Source organism: Macaca mulatta, chromosome 3 (assembly GCF_049350105.2).
Source record: "Macaca mulatta isolate MMU2019108-1 chromosome 3, T2T-MMU8v2.0, whole genome shotgun sequence".
Lineage (NCBI taxonomy): Eukaryota > Metazoa > Chordata > Mammalia > Primates > Cercopithecidae > Macaca > Macaca mulatta.
This window is the reverse complement of record NC_133408.1, coordinates 46,151,078-46,172,333: the sequence shown is the minus strand read 5'-3', so window position 1 is coordinate 46,172,333 and position 21,256 is coordinate 46,151,078. Positions and strand designations below refer to the sequence as shown.

Sequence of the window (21,256 nt, the reverse complement as noted above, 5' to 3'; positions counted from 1 at the left end):
CTTCCTAGGCTGAAACTCTGCACCATTCAATACTCACTCCCCACCCCCTCTCCCCGCCCCCGGCAATCTCCATTCTACTTTGTCTCTCTGAATTCGAGTGCCCTAGGGTCTTCTAAGTGGAATCACAGAGTGTCTATGTTTTCATGGTTTTCATCGGTATTGGGAAAAGACAACAGGAGAGGCTGAGACTGCGCCAGGGAGCCAAGTCACCACGTGGGATTCACGTGGATGTCGGTGGACAGGAGGGGGCTTGCAAAATACCTGCAGGACGATCTTCTTGTGGATGGCGAATTTGGCGATAATGTGCGCCAGGAGCAAGTGTCCGCTGTACTTGCAGGCCGGGTCCACGCAGGCCTTGGAGAGCAGGCAGGGCCAGGCAAAGGTCATGAGGCGGCGCAGCTTGCTGTTGCGGTTCTTGTTGTTGTCGTGGATGTGGTGGGGGGCGTGCTCCACCAGCAGCGTGGCGTACTGCAGCAGGTAGATCCGCAGCGAGTCCAGCATGTCCGCCTGCTTCTCGGGGTCCAGGACCTGTGCAGGGACAGCGGGAAGGACTCATTTCCAGTTGTGAACTGGGTTACTGACTGAGGGTCACACAGCAGGTTTAACCCTTAAAAATACATACATACATACACACACACACACACACACACACACACACTATGTAACGTGAAGTTTTACAATGAGGATATCAATAACATCTTATCCATTTTTCTTCATATATATGTGAAAGGAGAAAAAAACCTCAGGACCCCAGTTGGCTCTGCCCAATGGAAAAAATTAAGCTGAAAGCTGAGTCATGCAAGAAACTGGCTCCTTTTGATGCTAAGCAGAGCTACAGATGAAAGGTTAATGATCTCCATAGGTAACGACCCCGTGTTCACCTTATCTTATATAAAGTGCTGGCTTACTGAGCGTGAGATGAACACAGAACTGACTCTTCCCCCACCTGCTCCCCTTCTTTGGCAATGCGTGGATGACCACACCCGCCCCCTTTCCCCTTCAGCCGACTTTCCCCCTTCAAACACTGAAGCCCTCAAAGCCATTTTTAGAGAAAGGCACAAATGTCTCTCCCGGACACATCCTGAACTTTGGCAAAATAAATTTCTAAACTGACTGAGATCCATCTCAGGTACTTTTTGGTTTACATATGGATTAGAAATCCACCAAATTCATTTCAACATTTAAATAGGGTAGGCTTAAGAGTCAGGATGCAGGGGCTGGAGGAGGGTGAGGTGGAAAAGAAGACTTCTTTGATTCAAGGTGATTTAGGACTGAGTTTCTTAATTTCCAAATAGTTGAGATTTTTTTTTCCCGGCCAACTTTTGTCTACTCCTTATTTTTCTGCATGATGATCAGAAAATGTGACCTGGAAAAATGTCTACTTTCAAAAAATTGTTGCAGTTTTGAAAGCATCTGACAGATTTTTTAAGTGTTTCACGGACATAAGAAAAAAAATGTACCTTGTGTGAGGAATATTCTACACGTCTCTATTAAATCAAGTATAATGGCAGCATCATTCAGTTCAACTTAGTATCCTAACCACTGTCTATCTACCAGGTCTTAATAATTCTGAAAAATGGACAGACTGAAGTCTTCCATTATAATCATGTTTTTATCAAGGTCCCTTTTAGCCCCAAGGTCCTCTCTTCCCTAGATGTACTGCTTCTTGGCAGGCCCACACCTGCATCTGTAGCCTCCAGCCTGCCAGCTCCTTTTGTCCTCATCCTGACGTTCAAAATCCCTATAGCAGCAGCATCTGACCCAGGAGACACAGCCTGGAGAAGGTAACAAAGGGGAAGGAGTCCCGTCTGGACTCCATCTCCCTACACTTGCCCAGAATAAGGCAAATATCACTACGGAGACCAAGAATAAACGTTTGGGCTCACTCTGATCCTGGGGATCAGATGTCAACACTGCAGGAAGGAGGCCCGTCTGAAAGGACAAAGACTATGTAAGCTCCAGGAATCTGCCAATGGAAACAACAGTCCCCTCTGCCTTGATCCCAGGACAAAATGGCTAAAACCAGCAATCTGTATTTCTGATGAGGAACGCCAACACGCAGCATTCCAACAAACACTCTATGTGAGAATCTCAGGGCAAACACAGCCTCTAACAGTGAAGATCAATACAGTAAGCCTTGGGGAAATAACACAATGCAGGCATTTAATTCCAAAAACCCTCTCTAACACAAACTGTAAAGCGCAGAGATGTTAAAACCGAGCTCAGTTCAGACTGGACTACGGCCACCACAGGGTTTCATTCACTGGACAAGGAGGAGTCACAGCAGCTACTGCAGGCAGTCTCATATGCTCACTGGCTGTTAGGAGAGTCTTTTGCAAAACTGAAGATGAAAACAGAACACAGAAACTCTGTTGACCAGCCAGGGGTTTTCACAAAATAACTGCTATATGAATTTTCATTGAGATCTATTCCATTTCTGATTAGAATCTATTAATGTGGGAAAGTTAATTCATTCCAAAGTAAGGCTGCCTTCAAAAACTCACTAATAAGAATGGTAATGTGATGGTTTGCTATAAACTAACACAATCACGAAAAATGAACGTGTTGGGGGAACAAACTTATTTCAATGAAACCCTCTTAACACACACACACAGACATTCATCCACATGCCAGGTTACTTCTCACGCCCATGCGCATAGTGATACCACCTTGGTAATAAACACACTGGTGATGCTTTCTGGGTTATCTCCTTCTGGATTGGGAGGTCCCAATAGCTGCTCTCCTTCCCCCTTCTCAAAGCTGTACAAGAAAGCAGGATTCAATATATGCTGTAGAACCTACAAAAAACAAAAAAAAAAGAAAAAGTTTAAATAAAGAAGGAGAAAAACAAAGCCATGCTGCTTGTTTCTTGAGTAAGACGGGAAGAACAGCCAGTCTCGGCCATACCACACCATCACGTTGGAACTCAACCCAGGGTGAGACTACCAACCTTGACTTCTACACAAAGAACAACTAGAAAGGTAGGTTAAAAACTTGTGGAAAAGAGATGTCAGCCTGCTTTATTCTTTTCACGTCACACAAGCCATTTTCTAAAAACAAGGCAATTAACGAACCACCATTCACCGCTGGGTCACCGCTGCATGAACTTGACGTTCCTCAGCAATGGCACTTTCTCACCTACAGCCCGGCCCGCTAATTGTTATTTTTTTCTTGACACAGAGTCTCATTGTGTCACCGACGCTGGGATGCAATGGTGTGATTATAGCTCAGTGCAGCCTCCAACTCCTGAGCTTAAGCAATCCTCCCACCGTGGCCTCCTGAGTACCTGGGATTACAGGCACCTGCCACAGCACCTGGCTCACTCTACTATTTATTCAAGGGAGACACAGCGAAAAAAGAAAAGGGCCTGAGGTTCCCTAGAAAACCAGATTAAATACTCGTAGCCTTCTACAGCATCAGAGTGGGACTCACTTTAGCTTTTAATTCATCTCCGAAGTTGGGGTCGTTGAAGTCTACAAAGCGAAAAAACAGGGCACGTTTCTGAGTGATGCTATAATTTTTGGGAATCTCTTCCTCCATATACTCTTTTAAGAATGTCATGTTGCAGAGAAAACGACCAGTAAAGGCTCGGAGCAGCTGGAACAGCAATTCTATATCTCCGTAATTCCTTCTGGAGAGTCAAAAGAAGAAGACAGGTTAACTTACAGCAAACTTCATTAACAACTACGCCTCTGACTTGCCTTGAAACAGCTCAGAGACATAGCCCATTCTCTACAACCAATCCGACTGCATGTATCCCATGACCACAGCCTTGTACAGACAAGAAGGAGGCTCCGGCTGAACTTGTGGTCCAGAGCCGGTCCCGTGGAGCAGGGCGGAGGAGGCACCCACTTGCAGTAGTTCAGCAGGCAGTAGGCCAGCAGCTTGGGCTCCTTCCAGTTGGTGGCCGCCATGTTCTCCTTGCGGTGTCTCTCTTGGAAAGTCTCACTCACCCACACACGTCTCAACTGGCTCACCAGAGAGTGCTGGCTGGCCAGCCAGGAGTCATCGTTTTTCACTATGATGCTTATGATCTGTCAAAGAAGAGACAATTAGGGAACTGCGTCTCGATTAAACCGCTGGGCATCGGGGGCCGGAGGAAGGGGCGCTACCTTGATGGCCTGGAACTGGAGGTCCAGGCGCATGGTGCTGGTGCTGGGTGAGCCAGGGCGCACGGCCGTCTGGGCACCCCCCGGCAGCAGCAGGGTGATGAACCTGTTGGGGTTGGCAGCCAGCACATCCCGCAGAGGTCTGGCGTCTTTGTGTTTTAAAAAACTCTGAAAGCAAAACAAATAGAAAAGCCGTTTTAAGCTAATCAAACTGATAGAAAGTTAGAGGATATGAATTTTAAATCTTTCTAAACCTTTGAAAAATCTTTCTAAATTTCTCGAAGAAGGCTTACCAAAAAAGCAACACACTCATGCTTTTTAAAAGATGCTTGTTTTTCTTTTTAAAAAGAGAGTCTTGGGTCTGTGGCCCAGGTGCAGTGGTAAAATCATAGCTCACTGCAGCCTCCAACTCCTGAGCTCAAGCAATCCTCCCACCTCAAGCTCCTGAGTAGCTGGGACTACAGGCATGCGCCACCATGCCCCGCTAATTTTCATATTTTTTGTAAAGACAAGGTCTCACTCTGTTGCCCATGCTGGTCTCAGACTCCTGGGCTCAAGTAAACCACCCGCCTCAGTTTCCCAAAGTGCTGGGATTACAGGTGTGGGCCCTTAAAACGTACTTTTAAACAGTAACCATACTTTATGAGTTTATAATCCCGGCAGAGCATTTATTTGCTACCACCACCAAAGTTCTACAAAGAGCGGTTCCTAGACCTGCGCGTTTCACAGACACAACCAAACAGCAATGATGTTTCCAATAGTCAAATGGATCTAAGAAACAAGCAGCCAGGACACCGAACAGTGAAATAAGAACTGAACATGTCAGAGCACAACAGCTCACATGCATTTGCAGGGACCCCTGACTCTAGCCGCTCACAGCTCTCACCATAAACATTCTGCTCCACTGGGGATCGTTCAGGGTGGCTTCCATCATGAACAGCTCCACGGTCTGCGAGGGGTGCCGAGTCAGGAACTTGATTAGGGGCTCTCGAAACGGACTCCCCGCCTGCAAAACATGTGGGAACGCTGCATTTCACACCTTCCTCTCCTCAGAGCTTGAGGCTCTGTCTACCTAACACAGTCCCTTGTTACTGGAGGGCATGAACACCCACAAGCAAATACTGACATAGAATGTCTTTAAGCTGTTCCATCTGTCCATTGAAAATACAATCAAGTGAGGATGCTACAAGCACCAGAGAGTGGCAGAGCAAGAAGCAGCCTTCAGTGTGGCCCTTACCTCGATCAGCATTGCCCGCTCCGTTTTCATGACAACCTCTAGCAAAGGTTTCACCAGCGTCTGAGGAGCCGCCGGGATCAGATGAAAAAGGTTTATAATTGCTGAGCAAATCTTCATTTCCTGATCAAGAAAACCAGAAATTATAAATAGGTCAATTAATTTTGCAAGCGACAGAGATCAACGTCACTACAGACCCTACCATAGTCTAACTATGTTGGCAAGGCTAGGCAGTGAAGCAAAGGGTTCACATGTAAAAGCCACAACTTACCAGCCTTAGGTTCTAACTGTGCTGTGTCCTAAGGAAACTGACTGCCTGTGGCCTTCAGCGTTCCTGTCCATTGTGCAGGGTGTGGAGGGGCCGACTGTGTACACCTGATGTGATCGTGCTGTTTGCTGTCATGCGTGCTGACGAGTGGTAAAGGTGACCTTACTGGGCTGCCATGCTAGTCCCCCCACAGAAGTGGGGACGATTCCGCCTGGGGCCAGAGCAGCGTGAGGATGCCCTACTTCGCCAAGGTATCACGAGGTCCTCTCAATACACTAAGTTTTAAGGGCATAGACATCTTTTGCCTGCAAAACCTAGCAGAGGCCAGCGTGGTGGCTCGTGCCTGTAATCCCAGCACTGGGAGGCTGAGACGGGTGCATCACCTGTGGTCAGGAGTTCAAGACCAGCCTGGCCAACAAGGCAAAACCCTGTCTACTAAAAATACAAAAAGTAGCTGAGTGTGGTGGCGGGCACCTGTAGTCCCAGCTACTCCAGAGGCTGAGGCAGGAGAACTGCTTGAACCTGAGAGGCGGAGATTACAGTGAGCTGAGATTGTGCCACTGCACTCCAGCCTGGGAAACAGAATGAGACCCAGTCTCAAAAAAAAAAGAAAAAAGAAAAAAGAAAAAACCACACAAACAAACAAAAAAAACCCTAGCAAAGTTCTTCAAAAAATACTTAAGTATTTACCCTGGAAATTAAATATCAATGTATATAAACAACTGATCCTGGTACTAAGTATTTGTCAACCAGGCCTAAAAATAAAAGTGACGAACTGCTCCACTGAATTAAATCAAAGATGTGTGAAATGCCAAGGGTGCTACACGTTCTACTATCTCACAGCTCGGGGGTGGGCTGCTGTTGCTCCAGCTTTCCCTTCTCACTTTCCAGTTTTGCTCCTGTCATTCAAAGGAATTCTCCACGGCCACAGGGAGGGACACGTTCCAATGTGCCGCGCTATGCTGTGTGTGCTGCGATCCTCAGGGTAAGATGGGGATGACAGCACGGGTCAGGAAGGGCCTCACTCCCAGCAGCACCCGAGAGACTTTCGGAATTTCTCTTTACACCAAAGGCAAAGCAGGAGATGGGTACGAAATGAGAAAAATGGGCTCAAGGCCAGCTCCATGTCCCCTAAAATTCCCTTCCCCAGAATCTGCAAGACTTAGGACAGAGTAAGTTCCATCCTGAAATTATAATGTTCTAAAATGGTACTTTCACAATCCGCTTTTTCATTTTCAAAGCACTGTCACAGAAACCACTTCTTTGGGTCTTTGCAACACTGCTAGGAAGCAGGAGTGACAGATGCCGTCATCCCCATTTTACACAAGACAGAAAGCTCGGGGTGTGTGTGCATGTGTGGTGTGTGCACATGTGTGGTGCATGTGTGGTGTGAGCGCAAATGTGTGAGCACACATCTGGTGTGAGTACACTGGTGTGAGTGCATGTGTGGTGTGTGTGGTGTGAGTGCATTGGTGTGTGTGCACATGTGGTGTGTGCATGTGTGGTGTGTGTGGTGTGAGTGCACTGGTGTGTGTGCACGTGTGGTGTGAGTGCACTGTGGTGTGTGCACATGTGTGTGCGTGTGTGGTGTGTGTGCGTGCGTGTGTGGTGTGTGTGCATTGGTGCGAGTGCATGTGTTGTGTGTGTGCATTGGTGCGAGTACATGCATGGTGTGAGTGCATTGGCGTGTGTGCGTGTGGTGTGACTGCATGTGTGGTGTGTGCATATGTGTGTGCGCGTGTGGTGTGAGTACATGTGTGGTGTGAGCGCATCGGTGTGAGCGCACGTATGGTGTGAGCACACGTGGTGTGAGCGCATGTGTGGTGTGAGTGCACTGTTGTGTGTGGTGTGAGTGCATGTGTGGTGTGTGCATGTGTGTTGCATGTACATGTGTGCTGTGAGTGCATGGTGCTGTGAGTGCATGGTGGTGTGTGCATGTAGTGTGAGTGCATTGGTGTGTGTGCACATGTGGTATGAGTGCACATATGGTGTGAGTGCACGTGTGGTGTGTGTGTACTGGTGCAAGTGCACATGTGTGTGTGCATGTGTGGTGTGAGTGCACTGTGTGTGCATGTGGTGTGAGTGCATGTGTGGTGTGTGCGTGTGTGTTGCATGTGCATGTGTGGTGTGAGTGCACGTGTGCTGCGTGTGCATATGTGATGTGAGTGCATGTGTGTTGTGTGTGCATGTGTGGTGTGAGTGCAGGTGTGATGTGTGTCCATGTGTGGTGTGAGTGCATCAATGTGTGTGAATGTGTGCTGTGTGCACATGTGTGAATGCACTGGTGGTGTGAGTGCACGTGTGATGTGAACGCACGTGTGGTGTGAGCGCACGTGTGGTGTGAGTGCATGTGTGGTGTGTATGCATGCAAGAGAGAGATGAAGGGGACCGGGTGGGTGAGTGGGACGAGCTGTGAGGGTTTAAATTCAGGGCAGTCAGTAGTGTGAAAGAACATGTAATTCCTCCCACTTCTAGCAGGTACAATATACTCTGTGTGTTTCCTCTCAGGAGGTTGCTAGCTATGTGTATTCAGATGGAGGTTATGAACACAAAATCTAATTCAATTTTAAGTATAACTGAGACATTGCAATTCTCACATGAACTTAAGAGTCTTGCTTAAAACGTCCTAATAGAAAACATGCTTGGCATTGGACAGTTCACAGCAATGATACTGATACAACTCTGCCACAGACAGACAATACAGGTCACTGCACTCAAGGGCACAACGCACTCTGTCCAGTACAGAACCACGACACAGCTAACGAGTCACAGCAAAACCAGCAACAACAACAACCCCCTCCTGTAGCTCCGCTCAAGTTCTCACCTCTACCCCTTCCATGGCAGGCTGAACCAAAACAAAAATTACAGCATGAAAAAAGGCAACAGAAAGGTAAAAAGAAAAGAAAAGAAAAGAAAAGGTAAACTGTTCTTCACATTGCAAGTCAGAAACTGACTGTTAATAGGTTGTTCTCACCTCAAACTGACAGAATGGAGACAAGGGACATCTCCCGCACTCGGAAATGCTTTCCTGAGGATGGGGAGGAAAATCATCTTTTTTCTATTTATGTTATTTACATAAAAACTTCCCATATACTCAAACACAGTAAGGGTTATTGGGGTTAACAAGACAGTAAAGACACAAATTATCAGAAAGCACACAGTAATTAACAAATGCTCAACAGCAAAAAGCACACCTTCACCTTCGAGGTCAAAACACAGCCCTTCTGACAGAGAGTGGCTAACAGTGGACTTCTTCCCTACAGCACGTTTTCAAAATAGAGCTTCAGGATTCTTGTGAAAGGGGAGAAACTGGAAGACCTTGTTGTATGCAAGCACATTTTTAAAAAGTCTTTCATAGAGTGAACAATTCAAATTTTATATGAAGTGCTAAGATAATAACAAAAACCTCTTTCCCGGCTATAGTCAGAAGAGGTCCAGGTGGTTTAGGCCATGACCACACCCAATGAACAGCTGGGTTATCATGTAAAGTGAAGCACAGTCTTCCTAAAACTGGCTCTGTGTGTGTGTGTGTGTGTGTGTGTGCACGCACTATGCGTGCACACGCAGAGAACAGGCATAACAGGTGGTCATGCATTCTCCCCTGTAAGCTCGCGGTTAAAAAGGAAAGCTTCCTGAACAGTGATGGGGCAGAGCTCTGATCACAGGGGTATCCAAAGCCTCAGGGCACGCCAGGCACAGTCGCTCACACCTGTAATCCCAGCACTTTGGGAGGCCAAAGCAGGTGGATCACCTGAGGTCAGGAGTTCAAGACCAGCCTGGCCAACAAAGTGAACCCCAGTCTCTACTAAAAATACAAAAATAAGCCGGATGTGGTGGCAGGCACCTGTAATCCCAGCTACTTGGGAGGCTGAGGCAGGAGAATTGCTTGAACCCAGGAGGCAGAGGCTGCAGTGAGCCAAGACTGTGCTATTGCACTCCAGCCTGGGCGACAGAGGCTCCATCTCAAAAAAAAAAAAAAAAAAAAAGGCTCGAGGGCAGCTTAGTCAACTGTCTAGCATATCTTCAATGGTAGTGTCTCAACGGAATGACATCTGGGGATGCTACCAAATAGGAACAAACTACTCTCCAAGATTAAAATGTGATCAGAATTCAGGAACTGAATGGCAGCCTGGCCCCGGGCTTAGGTGATGAAGCCACGGCCATGTTGGTTGTCTCTGGGCCTCCAAACACCATGGCCTCTGAGTTTCAGACAAGCGGCCAACCTCACGGAGCTGGACCCTCCCCGGATGTTCAGGTTATGTAATCACAGGATGATAAAAATGTTCCAGGAGGAGCTCAAGGACTTTCCAGTATCCACGACTCCATCCCCTACACAACTGCACCCCCACCTCCAAATAACCTGCTGTAAACTTTTATGAAATCTTTTATTATTTTTTTAACTAGGCCAAGTTAAGGATTTTATATTAAATCTTTTTGATTCAAATGAGGTTGTTCATCTACCCACTAGGTTTTTTTAAATGTTTATTCTAGAACTGACTGAGTTCCAGAAAAGTAACAGCTTACTATAAAAACAAATATAAAATGTAAAGCAAAAGTACCTAACAGATGAGAGAGGGAGAGCAGCACAGAGACACCTGCACCTCATCCCAGGAGCCTGGGCTCATTAACATACTCTGCTCTCCTCCACGAAGAGTTCCTGATTCTCTTCTGCGTATATAAATAGCAAACCTTCAACAGGATCATGCGTGGCATATCACTTCTTTAAAAAGTTTAAAATCCTGGTTTAGTTTTGCTTACTTGGCTGTTTAGAAGCAGTAGGAAACAAGACTTACATAAACAAAACACCTTGATACACAATGGTCAAAACAAAGCATAATAAAGCCAGAAAAGAAAAATCCAAGTTGGGATGGAACACATCCAGCAAAGGCACACGAGGACAAAAAGCCACGTTAATTATGCCTCTGAAGAACTATGAGGAAGTCCCTAACAGGAACACTGTTGTCAAGTTTCACTGGGGATTATGAAACCCATGGAAAAGGCAATTCCACTGCGAGGACATCAAGTTAAAAACAAAAACTGTAAAAAATAAACATATACAAATAATATTAGATTTAAAAGAGCAGAAAGCATGCATTCTTAAGAGACAAAGTCTTTAATGACCCACATCAGACACTTTAAGATTTAGCTGAAGCAGTTTTCCTTTAAAACCATACAAATGTGCTTTGAAGGGCCAGTCATATAACTGGACAAACAATTGGGGTGGATGACGCAGACCTTGAAAACACACGTGCCGGTATTTATGGGATTCCTTCTTACATTCCCCTGAAGGCTTTAAGTCCTAAAAAATCTCCAGTTGGTTTTATCAGGCAATAATGATTAAACACATTTACCGACCACCCCATGATGGAAAGCGATGGAAACAATAGCTGAGGAACGCACCACCATGTAAACAGCGGCTGCCAAGGACAGGCTAGAAAATCCGCTGTTTAAAGCAGAGCTGGTAAAATTGAAATACTAACATTCAAGCCCCCCAGAATTCTCAACAGAAAAGTCATATTAAAGTGAACCAAAGGGGAGATTTTAAAGAAACATAAAAAGGAATGTTCAGCAATTAAGAGAAAGACAGGCAAAACAGAATACCAATCAAATGTGTTTAACAATTTACAAGGACTATAATCACGTCAAACTAGATTTCTGACCGGCATTTTAATGAAAGCACTGTCCCGGCATTAGCAATGACCCAGCATGGCGGCTGGTGCCCTTCCCAGAAACAAACAAGTCACTCACGTTTCCGTCGCTCCTCTGGCCCCCTTTGTGGGTGATCACCACCACTTCCATCCACTTGCGCAGATGTTGCTGTTGGAAAAACACATCCTGAGACACAACTTCCTCACAGAGGTGCATTCCACTTCCAAAGTATTGCTCTCTGGTGGAAACTCCTATGTAATCATTCATTTCCATCATGTTTAGTGTGAGAACTGCAACGTTTCCATTATTAAAACAGTGCAACCATCTAACTAGTGATGAGAATAATTGGCATTTGTTCATGTTTCAAAATAAAAAGGCTAACTTGCTCTGACACAGAAGGAAGCGCCCTGACTCCTGGGTGTTCCAATACCAGGCCCTGCCATTTTACTTTCTGTTAACTTGTTTCCCAGCTGTTCACTGAGTGCTTGGAAGTGTCGGCTCCCACACTGGGTGTTACAGTAGAGACGTGAGCGGCCGACCTCATCCGTGTCCTGATGTCCCTCTCCTTGTGGAGCCCGTGGTCTGATGGGGAAAAAGGTAAACGTAAAGGTGCCTACTGTGTGTAGCTACAATTACGGTGTTGTAAGAGGAAGACAGGAACCAGCTCTGATGAGAGAGGAGGGGGTCGGGGTCCTCCTGCTGAGGACAGGACTCGGAAAAGGTAGGAAAGCCAGAAGCAGAGGGGCAGAGAGAAGAGGAGGACAAAGGCCCTGACAGCACAGAAGGAATGGCGGCCACAGCAGCTGGGGAGCAGTGGGCACAATGGGGACCCTAGGGAAGGGGCTGGTGAGATAGATATGGACCCCATTCGGTCAGGGACTGTGCAAATGAGTGCCACAGGGCTGCAATTCCCTCTGCAGAATGAGGGCCATGCTTCAGCAAGGGACTCTGCATTTAAGAGTATGGGAAGAGACCCCCGACTACCCAGGCACCTGGTAGCCAGGCTCCAGCCTCTGTGTCCAGCAAAACCAGACAGACAAATGCCCAGGCTTTAAAGCTAAAACCACAACAAGAGCATTCGGTAACAGTTGCATCTTTAATATCCTGCGTTGTTCAAACCCTCCCTTCAGAACACCGATGTCCTACAGGAAGTTAGCAAGTTGCTTTAAAAAGGTTTCCATGGGCCGGGCGCGGTGGCTCAAGCCTGTAATCCCAGCACTTTGGGAGGCCGAGATGGGCGGATCACGAGGTCAGGAGATCGAGACCATCCTGGCTGACACGGTGAAACCCCGTCTCTACTAAAAAAAATACAAAAACTTAGCCGGGCGAGGTGGCGGGCGCCTGTAGTCCCAGCTACTCGGGAGGCTGAGGCAGGAGAATGGCGTAAACCCGGGAGGCGGAGCTTGCAGTGAGCTGAGATCCGGCCAGTGCACTCCAGCCTGGGCGACAGAGCGAGACTCCGTCTCAAAAAAAAAAAAAAAAAAAAAAAAAAAAAAAAAAAGGTTTCCATGGTAGAACAGGAACGGGGAACAATGGTTTGGACACCTAAACACTCCTCTCTAAGACAAGCCTTCTCTGAGCCTTTAATGTCCTTACAGTCCATGTCAGACTTGGAGAGGCTGCATTTCCCAACCTTACGTAGCCAACAAACTGGTTTCATGAAACACCGCCATCGTGCAGAGTCAATGTTCCAGGGACCACTGGCATTGAGAAATGCATACAATAATACACATTTCTTCAAAGCACTACAACAACATTCCCTAAAGGATATTAATCACCAGAATAGAAATTCATGAACCCTACTCCTTACCAGAATGGCTCCTTACACAAAGATATAAATGAGAGTAACAGAATTCAAGGGATAGACAACAGCCAGCCACATCACCATTCTTTTTTTCCCAAAGGAATAAAATGACGCTAATGGGTATATAAAATTCATCTTTAGCTTGGTGAGGAAATTATTCAAGCCAACCAACCACATGGCCAGGTGCGGTAGCTCACTCCTGTAATCTCAGCACTTTGGGAGGCGTGCAGATCGATTGAGGGCAGGAGTTTTAGACTAGCCCGGCCAACATGGTGTGATCCTGTCTCTACTAAAAATGCAAAAACTAGCCGGGCATGGTGGCACATGCCCATAATCCCAGCTGCTCAGGAGGCTGAGGTGGGAGGATTGCTTGAACCCGAGGTGGAGGTTGCAGTGAGCTATGATCACGCCACTGCACTCCAGCTTGGGAGAGCAAGACCCTGTCTCGATAAACAGAAAAACCAACTAACCACATAAAAGACTTAATAATCATGTCAAGTAGTTCAGTCTTAAGGAAACTGAATACCATATGCAAAAGAATGAAGTTGGACCCTTATCTAATGCTATATACAAGAAAGAACTCAAAATGGGCCAAAGACCTAAATGTAAGAGCTAAAACTCTAAAACTCTTAAAAAAAGGTCAATTTTCAGGGTTGTTTCCATGAATGCCCACCCTAAAAGTAAGGTGCCTTAGCTCTTAAAATACTGCTGAAGGCTTGAGCTATTAAACTCGAAGGCTTATGAGGGATGACAAGAGCTCCAGCAGTGACTGAACATGGTTCTGAAGAACATGACTAAGTAGGGACCAGTGTGTCCCTTACCACTGCCTCTGGCAGAGCCCAGCAGGCAGGTGTAACTCAGGAAGACCTCCGCCATTAAGCACAAAGGCACCGTCAACGTTAAGTCCAGGCTGGACTCAGTCCAGGTGGGTGCTAGATGAAAACGTCTGGATGGAAACTCCTCCAGCTTGAACCACGCAGAGAGCAGAAAAGGGAGGAAAAAATTCACCTAAACGAACCATTAACACAAAATCCATGTGATTTATTTTAGGCGGAAAGACCACTGGCCTTGGTCAGAAACTACAGACATTAAGGCAGTTGTCTTCATATTGCACCAAAATAAAATCTTGGTAACAATGTTCACTGAATGATTTCCCAGCTCACAGCAGATTTGAAGGGTTAGACCAGGGATTAAACATAAACAGGCTGGGCCAGGTGCAGTGGTTCACATGAGGTCAGGAGTTCAAGACCAGTTTGGCCAACATGATGAAACCCCATCTCTACTAAAAATACAGGCGTGGTGGCAGGCGCCTGTAATCCCAGCTACTCGGGAGGCTGAGACAGGAGAATCACCTGAGCCCAGGAGGCAGAGGTTCCAGTGAGCCGAGATCACGCCACTGCACTCCAGCCTGGGTGACAGAGTGAGACTCTGTCTCATAAACAAACAAACAAACAAACAGGCCAGGCGCAGTGGCTCACATCCGTAATCCCTGCATTTTGGGAGGTCGAGGCAGGTGAATCACTTGAGGTCAGAAGTTCAAAACCAGCCTGCCCAACACGGTGAAACCCAGTCTGCACTAAAAATAAAAAAATGAGCTGGGTGTGGTGGCGGACGCCTATAATCCCAGTTACTTGGGAGGCTGATGCAGGAGAATCACTTGAACCCGGGAGGCAGAGGTAGCAACGAGACGAGATTACACCACTGCACTCCAGCCTAAGCAACAGAGCCATACTCTGTCTCAAAAATAAAAATAAACAAATCAAAGCTGCTTCAGGCAAGCATACAAAGGCAGCAAAAAATGACAGACGACTTTTCAAGAGGAAACATACACAAAAGCATTAGGACATTTGGACACATGCACAGAGCTCATGGGCCTCATGTGTGAAAGCACCTCAGCCGTAACACAAGATAGTGTTTACAGGATGTGCTCTGGTTAGGAAGTGATGTAACTTTATATATTTATTTTAGCCACTCTTGTGAATATATGGAATATATGGAAACTGATAGGTATGTATGTCTATTACATGTATTTGGAAGCTTAAGGAGAAAGTCTCCAATTTGGAACATTCACTTCCATATTATACTTCTTCAATTATAATGTATCACTAGGGCACAACTTACAATTTTAGTGTTTGGCTCATTATTCATTATTTAGGTACTTGTAGATATGAAGAAACTAACATATAGATGAGGTAAAAAGCTATGTGTCTTTCATATATATTTCTCTACATTCCGCATGTAAATACAATGTATCTATGCACTGTGATACATTGTATAAACTCCTGTTTAGAGCTGGGGGAAAAGTATACCAAAAAGAAAAAAGTAGCTCCAGTATCTTAAAATGTCAGATGGTCAAACGCTACTTAGGAAACATAAACATGAAAAATACATTCATGTTTGCAGTGGTGGATCATGAAATCCTGTTTATTATATATAAATCCATTTACCAGAAGCAAAATTGAATGCAAAAGAAAGCTAATAGATGATATCCTCCATCCACTTACATTTCAATTTTAAACACTGACAAATGGGTTTTTTTCCTGCATAATTATTTCTCTGTTAATTCTAAAAACCCAAAGGACTCTGATGTTCTTACGCAAGACTGTATGAAAGAAGGCACACTTACCTATTTTGTAGGAGTGTATATTAGTAAAAATTTTTTTGGAGAGCAATTTGACAAGGTGCTAAAAGATTAAAATGCATACATTCTTTTGATCTAGAAATTCTACCAGTAGAAATGTACACCACAGATAAACACATGTGAAATTATGAACAAGTTCTTCAGTGCATCTTGGGATATAATGAAAAGGCTGGGAACAATCTAAATGTTCACCAGTGAGGCCATGGTTAAATAAATTATGGCAAGTCCATGTCATGAGGTACTATGCAGCCATAAAGCAGAATGGAGTATTTCAGGTACTGATACGAAATGATGGGTGTTAAATGGGAAAAGCAAGGACTGTGTATATATATATTGTACCTCCTTTTATAGGAAAAAATATATATACATACGTCCTCTTCCATATATAAAACATCTCTAAAAGGATACACAACAAAGTCTTAACCCTGGCTGTCTCAGGGAGGGGTCTGGGTAGCTAGAGGACAGGGTGGGGGGGAGGCTTTCTGCAGTATATCCTTTACACTTTTTCAATTTTAAGCCATCTGAATGCATTATTTATTTTATTTTATTTATTTATTTTTTTTTGAGGCAGGGTCTTGCTCTGTCACCCAGACTAGGGTGCAGGGATGCCATCTCGGCTCATGCAAACTTCACCTCCCACGCTCTGGCGATCCTCCCACCTCAGCCTCCGAGCCAAGAAGCTGGGACCACAGGCACGTGCCACCAGGCTTGGCTAATTTTTTTTTTTTTTTGAGATGGAGTTTCACTCGTTGCCCATGCTGGAGTGCAGTGGCACAGTCTTCGCTCACTGCGACCTCTGTCTCCCAGATTCAAGCGATTCTCCTGCCTCAGCCTCCCGAGTAGTCGGGATTACAGATGCATGCCACCACACCAGGCTAATTTTTGTATTTTTAGTAGAGATGGGTTTCACCATGTTGGCCAGTCTGGTCTCGAACTCCCGACTGCAGGCGATCTACCAACCTCAGCCTCCCAAAGTGCTGGGATTACAGGTGTGGGCCACTGTGCCTAGCTGCATTATTTATTTTTAAAATAATTTAACCTTTTTTTAAGTTAATTATAGAGCGTTTAAATGCATTTGGCTTACCATCATCTGATCACAAAATTTATCATTGAAGGAATTTGGGAAGAGCCTCGTGACCGAAGTCAGGCGATTCACAACATTCAGCGTCAGGCTCCGGTAATCTCCCAGCATCATCAGCAAAGGTCGCATATGTGTGTGGATTTGATCGACCTCTATGGTAGCACCTTCTAAAAACTATTAGAAAAGTTGTAAAGAAAAATAGACAACTGAGGACACTCCATAATAGAACAGAAGTCATCTTCAACCTTAGTTTCCGTTCTCCCTTAGGAAGATGGAATATTAGTCATATACTGTCTTTCAGAAATTCATGATGAAATGAAGAAGACTTATCTTTACTGTTTAATATTTTTAAAAATTCAGTATGACTATGAAACAGGTATATTCTTATTATAGCTTAATGTGTAATAACCACATGCATAAAGCTTTTTAGGCACATACTGTTTATATAGCAATAAACAGGAAGAACTCAATGCAGAACACACACACACACTCACACACACACACTCACCCACTCACCTTTCTCATACAGGCTTCTCCGGCCTCCTGGAGCTCACTATTGGTGGAATTCAGGGCTTTGAAGAGTGCAGCTATGATTTTCTCCCTGGACTGAGGAAGGTAATTGCAGGCAGCAAGTGCATCTTCAGGGAGAGAAATCAAGACAATTTCATTATTAACTGGAAAGATACCCAAATAATTTTCTTCTCTATATTTATTTATTATTATTATTGGTAGAGAAGGTATCTTGCTATGTTGCCCAGGTTAATCTCCAACTCCTGATCTCAAGGGATTCTCCTGCCCTGGCCTCCCCAAGTGCTAGGATTACAGGTGTGAGCCACTGCCCCAGCTGAATTTTCTTTCCTAAAGGCTCCTACCAACCAACAAAAAATATGAACCACGAGCCCTCTTTCCTAGTGTTTGGCCTTGAGAAAGACAAAAGTACACATGGTCTTCCATCCTCATGTTGAGTATAATCTAAGAGTGAAGTCCAGCCTGCCAGAAAAGCCATGATAAATCTTACATCTCCAGATAAGAAGAAGGCTTGAGGGGGAAGAAAAGACACCCACTGACACCCCTATTCCAGGACACCTTCACGGGGTAATGGGGTGACGGGCCCCAGGGCAGTCCCATCTGAATAAGGCTGACGGCATGGTCTCTGGCCCTCCGGTGACAGGCAATGCAGGGGACAGACACACACAGTCCAGGCTTTCTTCACTACCCAGGTTTGAGGTTGAAAGGCTTTACGACTTTCAAAAGGCAAATATTCTTAAGGAAGGAGACACACTTCAATCTTCTATGTTAGGTGACAGGTAACATTCATTCTAGCAAAAGTAGCACCCACAATGGCTAACGGGAAGGAGGTGCAGCAGAGGTCCCCAAAGAAGACACCTCAAGAGAAGAAGAAAGCTGCCTGTCATCCCTGGTCCCCCTGCTGGCTTTGGCTTGCACTGTCTGGAACACTCCACCCCCATCTTCTAGCTCAGGTATTATGGTCTGCCTCTCAGTTCTTCAACTCTAACTCAAGGAAGATTCTGGAAATATTTTATTAAGAGCATAAAAATCAACAAAGCAAGAGAGAATCAACTAAAAAAGTTTGCATTGGGCATTTATATTCACTCCCCACAAGAGAGAAAATGACTGTTTCTATGTCGGTCGGTACAGATCTGGTCTACTTTCCTACACTTTGCATCATTCCTGTGCTTGACAATGAGAACTGAGGTCTCCCAATGAAAACCTAGAGACTGCAGGATTAACAAATGCTTGAGTCATTAAAAAGCTTTTAAGACTGTCGTGTCCCTTACTATATATACACTGTGATTCTGATTGAAATGGCACCATATGCATGATACGACATGATACGACATTCCTTTTAAACCAGAACGTCTGATTCATAAAACAACAACAGACTTTACTATAAAGCACAAAATTACTTCAATCCTAACAACACATATAATTTTACGGCACCTCATTATACACATTATACAATTTGACAAACATACAAAAATAATTTTTTGATCCCATCTTAAAAAGACTACAAAAAGTCATAAAAATTAACAACAGGCCACTTTTGTTTTCTATAGACCTCCTCTATGGTCAGTCTCCTTTCACTTTTATACCCTGTAGATTTTCATTAACTTACTTAATGCTGCAATTCGCAAAGGTACGAGCGACGGAAGGCTTTTATAACAGGGCAGCTTTGTTAAAGCTGAATCTTCAGCCTCACACAAATTCAACAGCTGCAAAAGATAAAACAATTTCATTTAGCCCACTCTTCCTGTGAAGACATAATAACCTAGCAAATAACAGAGCACAGCAACACACACACAGCCACACAATTAACAACTGATAAAATAAGCTCAAATTCTCAAGATTTTAAGTATCAAAGTATGACCGAGACTCTTTAAGGCAAAACTCAGTTTACCTCATTAGTGAAAAGAATTCTTAGACACTTTCTCACCCACTCTGATACCACGATGTTTTTTTCTCACCCACTCTGATACCATCATGTTTTTTTTTCCTCAAAACAGGGGGTCACTTTATCTAACTGCAAATCCCATGATGGCGGGGCTGTCTCCTCCTGGTTCACATTAGCCTCCCCAGGGCCACGGGCAAGTGTTCAAGAAACAGATGGGCTATAATTCAAATATTTAAGTGAACGCACTTTTTTTCAAGTACAGAAATGCATAAGAAAGAAGCTGAACAGCACTGGGAATTCCAGTGACTATCCTTCCAGACATTTTACCACACAACTAGATATTTCTGTATCTGTTATCTAAGTAACAGACATGGTGTTCTATCACTATTTCCCCCTTCTCTTCATTCACATCCTGCAAAACTAGTATAGGCTTTGACCATTTTTTCCTCCTTAAAAGATTCCAACCTGGTAAAAGATTTAAAACAGCAGAAAAGGATACATAGTGAAAAGCACTTCAAGTCACCCACCCCATTCCACTGCCCAGAGGAAACCACTGTTGGTAGGGCCTTATATGACCTCCAAAAATACTCTCCTCACATATAAGGGCATGCGTGTATATATGTGTGCAGGTACGGAGAGAACGCGTGTGTGTATGTGTGCAGGTACGGAGAGAACGCGTGTGTGTATGTGTGCAGGTACGGAGAGAACGCGTGTGTGTATGTGTGCAGGTACGGAGAGAACGCGTGTGTGTATGTGTGCAGGTACGGAGAGAACGCGTGTGTGTATGTGTGCAGGTACGGAGAGAACGCGTGTGTGTATGTGTGCAGGTACGGAGAGAACGCGTGTGTGTATGTGTGCAGGTACGGAGAGAACGCGTGTGTGTATGTGTGCAGGTACGGAGAGAACGCGTGTGTGTATGTGTGCAGGTACGGAGAGAACGCGTGTGTGTATGTGTGCAGGTACGGAGAGAACGCGTGTGTGTATGTGTGCAGGTACGGAGAGAACGCGTGTGTGTATGTGTGCAGGTACGGAGAGAACGCGTGTGTGTATGTGTGCAGGTACGGAGAGAACGCGTGTGTGTATGTGTGCAGGTACGGAGAGAACGCGTGTGTGTATGTGTGCAGGTATGGAGAGAACGCGTGTGTGTATGTGTGCAGGTACGGAGAGAATGAGTGTATATATGTGTGCAGGTATGGAGAGAATGCGTGTATATGTGTGCAGGTACAGAGAGAGAAGTCAACTACAAAACAAAACCCCAACACAGCCACACAGTATCACCTGGGAAGCTTTCAGACAGTGGATTCCCAGGTCTCACCCAAATCTACTGAACCTGAATCTCCAGGGAAAGGACTTGAGTCCAAGCTTTTCAAAAGATCCGCACGTGTTCTGATGCAGCCAGGCACTGACAGACATCTGGAAAACCAGTTTCATGCCCTCAATACTGCCAGGCTCTGGTCTTAAGTGCAGTGAGGAGTTTTCCATGCAGGCTAAAATACATCTGTCTCTAGATCAGCCAAGGGAAGTTATGCATTTCCTAAAGGTCTTGCCCTTCTGTCAAGCCCAAATGATAAGGTATAAAGATCACAGCCAGACCATATGATCCTATAACCATATGTCCAAGCAAAAACAGGACCTTAAAACGTCAAGAGGTAAATTTTCATATCCAGAAATTCAGACAGTGTGGACCTGGAAGAATTTGCTTTCTTCTGATTTTTGCCGTGGTATACTCTGACAATGCCTCTGCATGTATGATTCATGTCCCCAAAAATTTTAAATTTTATCCAATTACCAGACCATTACTGTATTCTAAGGACGTTGCTTATAATTTGGCAACATCCAGTTTCATTCCTGTTTGTCAGTCTAATATCACCCCCACACTGGAACGTTTACAGTGACAAATACTCATAAGATGCATAAGATGCCGTCTGCCAGGGTCCGTGTTTGGGTCAAGGGGCAAATCAAGTCCAGCAAAAAAATAAGAACCCGGCTGGACAGTGCAGTGATTAGGAACCAGGCTCTTAATAACAGTCCTGGCTTAAATTCAGGACTGCCCCGCG

At 45.1% G+C, this 21,256-nt stretch overlaps 1 protein-coding gene across 5 annotated transcripts in view; it reads right to left on the bottom strand.

Moving 5' to 3' along the window:
* Nucleotides 1-21,256, bottom strand: part of TRRAP (transformation/transcription domain associated protein) — a 135,698-nt gene that overhangs the window by 58,992 nt on the left and 55,450 nt on the right. For 2 of the 5 annotated variants that reach the window (XM_077996189.1, XM_077996188.1), the window contains exons 28-39: nucleotides 18,924-19,020; nucleotides 17,303-17,424; nucleotides 16,790-16,960; nucleotides 11,360-11,428; nucleotides 8,586-8,639; nucleotides 5,347-5,466; nucleotides 4,996-5,115; nucleotides 4,113-4,277; nucleotides 3,853-4,034; nucleotides 3,433-3,631; nucleotides 2,670-2,798; nucleotides 262-528 (exon numbers count right to left, since the gene is read on the bottom strand). In XM_077996189.1, coding sequence (XP_077852315.1) covers nucleotides 262-528; nucleotides 2,670-2,798; nucleotides 3,433-3,631; nucleotides 3,853-4,034; nucleotides 4,113-4,277; nucleotides 4,996-5,115; nucleotides 5,347-5,466; nucleotides 8,586-8,639; nucleotides 11,360-11,428; nucleotides 16,790-16,960; nucleotides 17,303-17,424; nucleotides 18,924-19,020 — 1,695 coding nt within the window. Of the gene's footprint in view, nucleotides 1-261; nucleotides 529-2,669; nucleotides 2,799-3,432; nucleotides 3,632-3,852; nucleotides 4,035-4,112; nucleotides 4,278-4,995; nucleotides 5,116-5,346; nucleotides 5,467-8,435; nucleotides 8,457-8,585; nucleotides 8,640-11,359; nucleotides 11,429-16,789; nucleotides 16,961-17,302; nucleotides 17,425-18,923; nucleotides 19,021-21,256 lie in introns of all 5 variants that reach the window. The other 3 variants (XM_077996190.1, XM_028845548.2, XM_077996187.1) reach the window with 2 other exon arrangements.